Source organism: Lepidochelys kempii, chromosome 18, assembly GCF_965140285.1.
Source record: "Lepidochelys kempii isolate rLepKem1 chromosome 18, rLepKem1.hap1, whole genome shotgun sequence".
Classification (NCBI taxonomy): Eukaryota; Metazoa; Chordata; order Testudines; family Cheloniidae; genus Lepidochelys; species Lepidochelys kempii.
In genome coordinates this window covers 17861075-17871589 of record NC_136397.1, presented here as the reverse complement: position 1 = coordinate 17871589, position 10515 = coordinate 17861075, and the positions used below count along the sequence as shown (strand labels likewise).

At 55.3% G+C, this 10515-nt stretch overlaps 1 protein-coding gene across 2 annotated transcripts in view; it reads right to left on the bottom strand.

Annotated features, from left to right (window-relative positions):
* The window catches only part of VWA1 (von Willebrand factor A domain containing 1), a 29969-nt gene that overhangs the window by 3212 nt on the left and 16242 nt on the right, over nt 1-10515 (bottom strand). Inside the window, exons 3-5 of one of the 2 annotated variants that reach the window (XM_073316772.2) lie at nt 3441-3746; nt 2194-2466; nt 866-1135 (exon numbers count right to left, since the gene is read on the bottom strand). In XM_073316772.2, coding sequence (XP_073172873.1) covers nt 866-1135; nt 2194-2466; nt 3441-3746 — 849 coding nt within the window. The remainder of the gene's footprint in view (nt 1-865; nt 1136-2193; nt 2467-3440; nt 3747-10515) is intronic. The other variant, XM_073316773.2, reaches the window with a different exon arrangement.

Genomic DNA, 10515 nt, shown 5'->3' with positions numbered 1-10515 from the left:
CAGCCACTTGGAGAAGCCCTCTTATTAGAAATGTGTGAACAGCTGGATGCATCACAGCCCGGGGATGCCTTGATTGTGGGGTGATAGATCGGTATACCAGCCCCCAGCACAAGAGCAGCGTCATGGCAATTAGAGCCTGATCCAATGCTCACTGAAGTGGGTGGAAAGATCCCCTTGATTTCAAAGGGCTCTGGATCGGGCCCTCTAAGAACTGAAAGAGGATTTCAGTATCAAAGCATCAGCAGCCTCTGGTGTGGGTACCTCCATTTTTACGTGACGAACTCGAGACCCCTCAAAGAAGCCCAAACTTCCAGACTGCACTGAGCACTCGCCTTGGGAAAACCAAGCTAAGCTACAGGTGTCTCAAGCATGACACCCAAAATCACTCGTTACTTTTGAAACTCTCCACCACCGTCTCAGCACTCGGAGAACCCCGATGCGCCGTTAAAACAGGGCTCCTCAGTCAAGGAACCAGAGCAAATCAACCTCCCAGACAACAGCGCTTCTTGGACAGGGTCAGTTTAAAAACACAGAGGATTTAAAAGAAATCTGTCTAGGTCCCAGGTCCCTCTACTGCATGTTACAAACCAGAATCCTGCCAACCCAGCCCCCTGGGTCTGATTTTCACAGGTGCTGAGTATCTACAGTGCTCACGGAAGTCAATGAGGACTGCAGGTGCTGGGCACCTCTGTAAATCAGGCCACTTCGGTCCTGCCCCGTGCCTCTGGCTGTACCCAATACACACTGTCCTGTAAGAGCAGCCAGGGCCACTGGGCATGGGTGGGCACTGGCTCACAGCCCCCGCCCCTTGCACGAAGGCACTAGTGCATTGCCCTGTCCAGGCAGGCTCCTGTCCCCGACTCACCATGCTGCATGTGCACCATGCGGCATAGCCCCTTCCCCGGCTGGTTCCTGTACATGGGCTTCACACACACTTTGTTGGCAGTGCCCGAGGCCAGGTCCGTCAGGAGCACACTGTGGATCTGCGGCGAGACGCTGAGGAGCGACGAGGGGCCCGTCTGCCGCCGGCACCTCACCCGGTAACCGAGGACTGGCCCATCGGCTGAGTCCCAGGAGGCCTTCAGGGTGTTGGGGCCCATGTCCTCGAAGCGCAGATGTCTCACCTTGGAGCTCTCTAGCCAGGGGATGGAGAGAAGAGCAGGTTAGAGGGGCCCAGTCATTTGGGGTCATCCCTCCTTCTGGGGCCCATTTTCCCCCATTAGTGACTGGCGCTGGGAAGAGGGCAGGGTTGACAGCTCTGCAGGCCACAGGCCCCTGTTTATCCGCAGAGCAGTGACAGCCTGGGCAGTCGCCGGACTCTCTCTGCATGGCTCCCCGTGCCCTGGAGGGGCCTGCTCCAGGCAGGAGGGGATAGTTCCATCTCCAGGGCTCGTGGAGTCCTCAGCGTCTCTGCTGACACTGACATCTGCCCGTGGTAACCGGGCTGTGATACCCCCATGCCCCAACTCACCTCCCATCTCCGCCATTGCTCACTCCAGAATCCTTCTGACTAAATCAAGCCGGATCTCGCCTGCTCTGCCAAGCTAAGCTCCAGAGACTTCACTTCATGGGAGCCCCTGACACATGACCCTTGTTAATGAGCTTCCACCCCAGTTACACCAACCACACTGGCGGAGTTTTGGCCATGTGCCCGAGGGGAGCTTATGACCTCCACCCCTCCGACACGCCAAGAGACAGGCCACGAGGAAGGAGAGGACGACAGCACTGACTTTCCGTCCCTGGGGACTCCAGCATCCTCCCAGCCACCTCTGCTTGTGATGCTCCAGGTGGCTCAGGAGGACAGACTCTGTTGGAGACCTCTTGCACACCTACTGTCGAATTTTCATCAGTCCTACGCTCTGTCACGTTTCTATGATATGCATGCTCTGTTCCCTGAAAGCTGCATCGTCCCCCTGGCCACTTTCTACCCCCGGCCCTGCTAGGTGGCTTGGCTGACCAGCTCAATTGCTGGAGTCCTTTCCCTGAGGCGCAGCATTCCCTTGCTGTGGGGCGTTGGCTTTGCTTGCAAAGGTGAGGGGGCTGTGAGACACAAAACAGAGGGAAAAGGGCTTCCCCCGCAGTGCCTGGTCTGGCCAAAGAGGTGGTCACATTCTGGAGGAACCCCAGGCCACGCAGTGTTATATCACACCTGGGACTGCTGTGTCCTGTCGGCAGAAGGCCCCGCTCACTCACCTTCCTGTGTGCAAGCTTTGGCCGACAGGGCTTTCTCTTTCCCCGATTTATAGATGGCCGCCACTGTCACCAAGTAGGTGGTGTTGGGGGCCAGGTTCTCCACTACCGTGCTGTTGTGCGCCCCGTCCACTTCCAGCAGCTTAGCCGAATTGCCAGGCAGCGGCCCATACAGGACCTGGTAGCTCCCCACGCTTTCTGGCGTGGGAGCCCAGCTGACGCGGAAGCTGTGCGGCTTGGACTCCGAGATGAGAACCCGAGTTGGGCTGATTTCCTCTGTGGGAAGGAGGGAAAGGAAGACAAGTGTTGGTGTGATTCATGGCAGTAGAGCGAACTCCAGCCGGAGCAGCATAAATAAGCTGGGAGCCTCTTGGCCATCATGGAGGCAGAAGCAACTCGTCCCCAGTCAGACACGTCGACACAGCCCAATCCTGCTCTCAATCAAAAGGCTGCCAATGGGTACTAGTTTTCTGCACTTCTCCCTCAAACGGGTCCAGCTTCTGCTCACAATGTCACCCTCTAGTGGTCACCAACTCCTCGTCACCCGCTAGTGGTCACCAGTAGAGGATGGGATGCTTGCTCCTGCCTCAGCTCAGACACCTGGGTCTTTCAGCTCAGGGGGGAGTGCCTCATGGTTTTAGACCCAGCGGTCCCGGGTTCCTTCCCAGCTGACAACGACCGCCCCCTCGGTGCGTGGTGTTATACACGCCTGGGTTATCACACGGGGATAGCGAGATAGGGAGTGCAGGTCTACGGAGCTCTTTCCACCTGCTTGTGCTTTGCTTCCCTTTACCCCGATGGCATCCACCGATCAGCACTGGGTAAGCCAGGGGAAAGCCGAGACTTCCAGTTTCCAACTAAATTCTGCTGTTTTTTTCTCTATATTCATGAGAACGGCCATACTGGGTAAGACCAATGGTCCATCTAGCCCAGGCTCCTGTCTCCCACAGCGAGGAGTGAACAGAATCAGGCAGTTGGGGTGACCCACCCCGTTTTCCCCTTAGAATCTGCAGAGATTTTAAGGCCAGAGGGACTCACTGTGTGGCCATGTAATCTGACCTCCTGCGTAACCCAGGCCAAAGAATTCCACGGATTGATTCCTGCATCACGCCCACACCTCGTGGCCGAGCTAGAGGGTCTCTCTCAAACCCATACTCACTCTCCTCATGCCTCGGCTCTAAGGTCTGGGCCAGGGACTGTCTGCGTTACGTGTCCATATGGCACCGGCACCATGGGGCTCATCATCTTACCTTCCAGCGTGGTGACCCTGGTGGTTTGTGGAGGGATATAGTGCTCGTTGGACTCTGGAATGAGCACGACCTCGTAGGTGGTGTCTGGTGAGAGATCGCTCAGGAAGAGGCCAGTGTGATCCCCGGATACTTGCTTCACTAGCTTTCTCCTCGGGTCGTCTGTAGGGGCGTACTCCACCACGTAGTAGCCAGTGTCACTGGAGAGGAGCCTAGGCCACGTCAGACGGAAGCTGCTGGAGGTGATCTCCATGGCGCGGAGCCGCTTGGCTCGGATAACATCTGGGAGAGAAACAGCATAAGAAGTTACTGGAGGATCAGAGAAGTCCCACTGATTCTCCGTGCCTGTGCAAACAACTCCCTCCCATCACATCGGCAGCAGCAGCTTCGTTAAGCACAGAAAATGCAGGTGAGCATTTCGCATTGCCCAGGTAGCTGGGGTTCGCCTCTCATGCTAGGAGCTCTAAACACATTAGAAATAACTCTACACACAGCTCAGATCACACTTAGTTGCAATGCAGCCACTTCTGGGGTGGAACAGGGCAGCTGGTTAGCAGCTCATAGCAACACCGCACAACAGGTTGGAGCTGGGCTGCCATGAACCAGTCCCTTTGTTTGTTTGTTTTTATTAAAGATTCTGGAGCCACAAAAATGCCTCTGGCCTTTGCCTCAAAGCCATGAAGCAAGTGTAAACAGAAGCAGGGGAGAGTGGATCATTTTCGTCACTTCCAAGTGACACCCCCTTGTATCCGTTATCATCCATAGAGTACCAGGGCGGCACTTGTAAAGAGCAAGTGTATCTCTCTCCTACGCCCACCAGATGGCGGTGGAAACCACCCCCCAAAAAGCTGGCACAGGGCTCAGAACCGCACAGCTGTGTCTGTCTGTGGCGGGTGGCCGCTCTACACCAGATGCCCACTGAATAGTACCAGGCCCTCAGCTCCAAAGAGCCCTCGTTCAGCAGCACACGCTGCTCAGAGCTGGAGAGAGCAGCTTCAGCTGGGACAGGACAGGGCAGCTCCACCACCGCCCGCCCTGCCACCATGCCCCTCCGCATCAGTCATACCCCCCGCCCACCGCCACAAGGACTGCATGGAGGGCAAGCTGTTGGGATGGAGACACCTGCCTCACTGGGGCTGTGCTGAGAACCGCCCCCATCCCCACCCCACGCTCCTCTCACCCTGGCCCCCGACAGTCCTGGGCTGGTATGGCTGCCAGGCGGAACTGGGCTGGAACCTCCGACCCCGAGGCCGGAGATCCAACCCAGCCCAGCCCTGCAGTAACTGGCATGCAGCAGTCATCTCTGTATGCTAACGCCTCGGGGGGGGGGGGCACTTCCCCGGCCTGCCGTGGCAACCCCGGCCCTGCTGGGATGTTCACGGGGAAGCCGACTGCGTTTGCACAGTGTGCGTTCCCCGCCTAACACGGGAATGGGGGCCTGCACATGGGCGCAGCCTGCTGCAAGTGCGGGGCAACCGCTTCCCTTGGGGGGAAACTCTCCTTAGCTCACGCCGGGGACAGGAGGGATGCACCACCTGAGAGGCAGGCAGTGCTACTGTCCCCATATCACCAGAGTGGGGAACTGAGGCCTAGCGAGGTGAATGGTCTGGTTATCCTGCCCTCTGCTCCCACGGACTTCCGGCCAGGAAAGCCTCGCCCAAACTCACACAGAGACAGCGACAGAGCTGGGAACAGAACCCACGAGCTCTGACTTTTAGTCCCACGTGGGTCCACCCTCCAGAGGTCAATCCCCTGCCTCCCAAGGAGCCAAGTCAAAGCACCAGCTCCTCTGAAGTGCCCAGGGTCAGCCAGCACGGAAGAAGAGGCCATTCTCCCCAGGAGACTCCATGCCCCAGCCCTGCTGCTGTGGAAGGGAGGCGGGGGAGAGTTAGGGGGTTATTTGGCATTTGCTGAGTCCCCTGCATTCATCCCGGCTGAGGTCACCCATCCCAGTGCTCCACAGATGCTCCATTGTGTTGTGGCACCCCGTGCTGCAGAGTTCCCCGCCCCTTGCCCTGTCCACTCCTTTCCCCCATTCTGTCCCAGAGGCGGCTATCTCCAGGGCTGGCAAAACAGTGGAGCCCCCATTGTCCCCTGCCACCACTGATTCCCTCTGGCCACATCCTTTGCCACCTCCCTTGGTACCATTGCCAAGCCCTTCTCTGCAGCCCTTGGCATCTCAACTCAACACCTCTGGCGCAAGGGCCTTCTCCTCTGCAGCTCTCACCATTCCCAGGGCCTCAGCACCCCCTTGCCTTCAACATGCCCCCCAAAAAGCCTTTTCTTCCTTGCTCGAGCCTCTTCCTCTGCTGCGTTTCCTTCCCTGCAGAGCCATCTGTGTGCACAAGCTGGAGAGGTTGGAACCCGACTATGGCTCTTCTGTTGCTCCTGCAAGGGGGAGCAGGACATTGCCTGGGACTGGCAGGGCTCCCAGCCGGCATTCCCAAGGCCTTGAGCCTTATTAGAGGAACAAGCCCACCTCTCACTGTATTGGCCCGTGGGCCTGCCCAGTGCACTGCTGATGGGCTGCTGACAGTGCAGATGACTGGAAGCAGCAGGCCACCGTCTGATAAGATTTCAGAGTAACAGCCGTGTTACTCTGAAATGTAATTACTAATGCAAAATGAAGTGAGCTGTAGCTCACGAAAGCTCATGCTCAAATAAATTGGTTAGTCTCTAAAGTGCCACAAGTACTCCTTTTCTTTTTGTCTGATAAGAGACTCCCTTTTGCTTTACTGGCTCCAAACCACACAGCTTCCTGCCTGAGTGGGAAAGGGAGGAGCTGGGAAAACTCAGTTCAGCCATGAGCCCGTGATGCCAGCCACTGGCAGAGGGGAAGCCTTTGCCTGGGGCTTGGACCAGTAGGCTGTCCTACTGCATCCTCCCCTTCCACCTTGAGCTCAAAATGCTTTACACATATCACTGTCCAACAAGCACAGGTGGGGAAACTAAGGCACTGAGCACAGACCTGACTTCCCAAAGAGCACACAGCAAATCCACAACAGAGCTAGGAACATCACCCAGATCTCAGCCTGCCCGGGAACCAGAAACCCAGCCTTCCTCCTTTAAACTGCTGGAGTTCCAGGCCAGCTCCCTGGTAACCAGAAAGCAGCTTCAGTTTTTCCTTTGAGCTGTTTATGGGCTTGCCCAGCTGGGCAGGAACATTCCACATCTGCCATGCCCTCGCTTTCCCCCTTCACCAGCCAGCAGCATTCAACGCCCCCTCCTCCCTGGTTCCCATCGTGCATTGTAAGAACTCCCTGAAGCCCTGGGAGCTGCTCCCGATCCTGCCACTCCATGCAGTGCGATTCCTAAGGGCACAAAGGACCAGCTCAGTTCAAACCTCAGAGACTGAGATTGAGGTGCTGGAAAGAACATTTATCCTGTCAAAGGCCAAATGCACTTGGGCTGGAAATGAATCATCTCTGAGACAGAGCCCCCCAGGGGTGTTGTGTGAGAATCGGGGGGTGCAAACTAACATTGCTCCGTCCATGGAATTAACCTGTTTTACATCAGCTGGGGATCTGGCCTGTAGCTTGCTTACAGCACTGTGCCCTGCTGCCTCGCTGGAACTGCCGTGGCCACCAAGCAAAGCCAATAAGCCACAGAGAGCTGGGCACGTGGCTTGTTTGATTCAGCACCCTATGGATTTCTGATTTAAAACTAACGTTAGGCTTGCAGGATGTTATTCCCTAGGCATTGATTCCAGCTGAAGCTTTCCAATCACCAATGATTACTGCACCCCCGACCACCCGCCGTTAGTGATCGGACTCTCACTCATTGCGTCTTTGTGGCTCATGAAGGATGGACACAGACGAGCACTTTTCACAGCCATGAGCTTGTTGGAAATTTCTTGATTCTCAGTGAGCCCAAGACTAAGGTGGCAGGAAACCTCCTTTCTTCATCTGCAAAGGAAATATCGTTCTTCTCTGTGCAATCGCCTGGGTCGGGACCCAGGAGACCTGGATCCAGTTCCCAGCTCTGCTGCTGGCTTGTGGGATGACCTCAGGCAAACCACTTCTCCACTCTGTGTCTTGGTTTCACCATCTGCAAAATGGGGAATAAGGATACCGCTCTCCTTTGTAAAGCCCTTTGAGATCCAAAGTGCTGCATAAGAGCTAGGCATTAATTATTGTTCTTATATTACCACCTCCACCCCGGCTCAGCTGTGACCTTGGACAAATCCCTTCAGCTCTGTGCCTCAGTATTCCTATCTGGGCTATTGATATCTACCAACCGTTCCGAGGCACTGGGATGGAAAACGCTAGGTGCTAATAGGATCAGGCTCCCAAAGGTTCATTTCAAACAGAATGGCCAGTCGTCGTCCATTTTCACAAACAAACGCAGGTTAGAACAGACTGAATTCTGCCCATCGAGGGTAGGGCCTCACATCTGCCGAGCCCGGTGGGCGCTATTCTTTATCAGATTGGGAAAACATGTTCCCTGACTACACAATGGGCCCGGGTCCCTGACACGGAGCCTTCGCCGTGGGCTGCGGAGCTCACAGACGTGCTGCTCTCCCGGGGGCTGTGTTGGAGCCGGCTGCAGTTTCTGTTGCTACTGTGCATGTAGGGTCCTGCAGCGGAGAAGGTGCCAAAGGGTGATGTCAGTTTCTACAGAGCACAGCCACCGATCAGACATGAGCAGGGAGAGACCCACACGTCACCCCCCAGGGATTCTTTGATTGCAATCCAGGTCCGTCCCTTGGAGAATAAAGCCAGACTCTCTCCTCCAACTACAGTACCTTGAGAATAGGTGCGTGTTTCTTAGCATTTTCAGGGGACACTAGCAGCTTAATCGTGGGCCACTCTTCTCACCTGCGCTGGTGTACGTAGAGAGTAACCCACTGGAAGTCAGAAAGGTTACACTGTGGAACCAGGCACTGCCATACTAGATTGGACCCTGGTCCATCTGGTCCAGTGTATTTCAATGCCACTGTCTCTAAGAAGCAGCCTCATCGCCTGTGCTACGTTGCTCAGCCGTTTCCCCAAGATCCGATTTATTTTCTCTGAGTCTGGCTGTCTGTCGCGGGTATTTCACTGGTGCCCGTTGCAGGCTGTGATGGTTTGGCCTGGTGAAAGGAGCAGGATCAACAGCCTTTAGGCCCTTTATATCTTCGCTGTGGAAGGGCAGAATGGAGATCATCCTGTACACTTGCTGTCTGCTGGCCAGCGGAGAGTGGCACATTGACGAGGGGGTGACAGACTTAGGTTCCGTCAATTCAAGCAGGAAAGCGAATGCCAGTGATTGTCTCCGCGGATTTAAAGCGATAGCGGACAGCTTAGAAGGGGTGCCCAACAGCCCCCCTAGACTGGGGGAGGCCAGGGCGGTGGGGGTGGAATGAAGTAACTGTGGGAGAGACAGTTGCCTTGGTCAGTCTCCTAGCCCAGCCTGAATCTCCTCTCACTTACAAGAGTTTTACACCATCACAGCTCCACTGACTTCAACAGGGCTACTCCCGATTGACACCAGAGCAAGCCGAATCAGAACCTGGCACAGTCTGTCAAGCCATTTACACTCACCGACCTTCCCAGCACCCCTCACCGCAGGTCAGTTGATATTATTATACCCATTGTATGCGGAGGGAAACTGAGGGAGAGAGATGATGTCACTTTTCCACAGAGGCAGGATTAGAAACCAGCAGGGGGGAGCCCCCATATGTCCCAAACACGAGTCTATTCCCCTTCTCTCACTCACTCTCAGCACTGGCTTGGATCTAAAACTCCAGCATGACTCCCAGACCAGACAGCTTTGGTTTATTAGCTGCCTGCTTAGATCTCTGAGCAAATCTTTAGAAGCGAAGGAGATGCTTCTGAAGGGAGCAAGGAGGAGATAAAGGCTAATGCAGCTCATAAAAGAGGTGCGGCCCCTCCAATTTACTCCTTTTGTGGGTTGTTCCCATGCTCATGTTCACACCTGAGGCAAGTGCTGCATGGGAGCCAGGTCCATACTGCGGGTGTATAGCAACGAGCGGGGATGAAACCCAGCCCCCTCCTGGGCAGGGGTGGAGGGAGGAAACTGGCCAATTTCATTACAAAGCTCATTTGTGCACCTACAAAAGGCCTTTTAACTTACTATCTTGTTTCAAGAGATGAGGACAGGATAATGAGGATAATAATGGCAGCTCCAGGCCTTTTCCCATGCTGCCTGCTCGCTTGGAACGGCCTCCCTGCACTGCATGCCAGCTGCCTTCCCATGGCATATGTGCTTTGTGAACCCACAGCTATGGGGAAGGGAAGGCAAAGGGGTCTGCACCGGGGCCTGCTCTTGGCAACTCCCACCATTTTATTGAGGCAGTTGGTATTTTTCTTAAAGCCCCAGCTCCTGGAGTCATTGGCATAGGGGGGAATCCTAGATTCATTTAAAAAACCAAGGAGTCTAGGCTTCACCAATGCAGAGCAAAGCTTGGCCTGAGTGCAAGCCAGATGCTCACAATCCAGAAGGCAAAGGAACACAGCATGTATTATTGCTGACAATCTCGTGATCTTCACGCCAGATCCCGGAGGGGCCTGACTTATGATTGGTGTGCGCTAGGAGCTGGCGATGACTCTCCCCGGCTTCTGGGCTGCTGCAGCTCATTTGCCAGCTGGGGTTTGTCCAGCACCTCGCACATTGCAGCCACGGCTGTGAGATACATAGTACATGCTCCCTGATCCCCCAACTGGAGGAGAGGGGGAAGCCCCGGCTTGTCACCCAGCTACTCTGCAGATGTGTTTGGGTTTCTTTTCTTTTTTATAGTTATAACGTATGACTTTTTCATCCTTGGTTTTCTAAATATTGGCTTTTCTTTAGTGACAAAATTGCTGTGTCAATAGGAGACCATGGAAAGGGTTAACTGGCTCCTCCACACCGAGCTCTAACCAGTCTCCCCTAGCAGGGGCCGCGCAGGGAAGGGAAATACCCTTTCCAATAGAGTCCGCCTCCGGAAAGCGACTGGAACGCCTCGCAGGGCCAAAGGAACTTGCTCAGCTTCCCAAAGAAATCCTAGAATACTAGGAGGCTTGGGCCAGGCCTCAGCTTCGCAAGGGCAGGCAACACCCCGAGGAATGGCACTGAAGAGCCGCGTGGAGGACGAGAG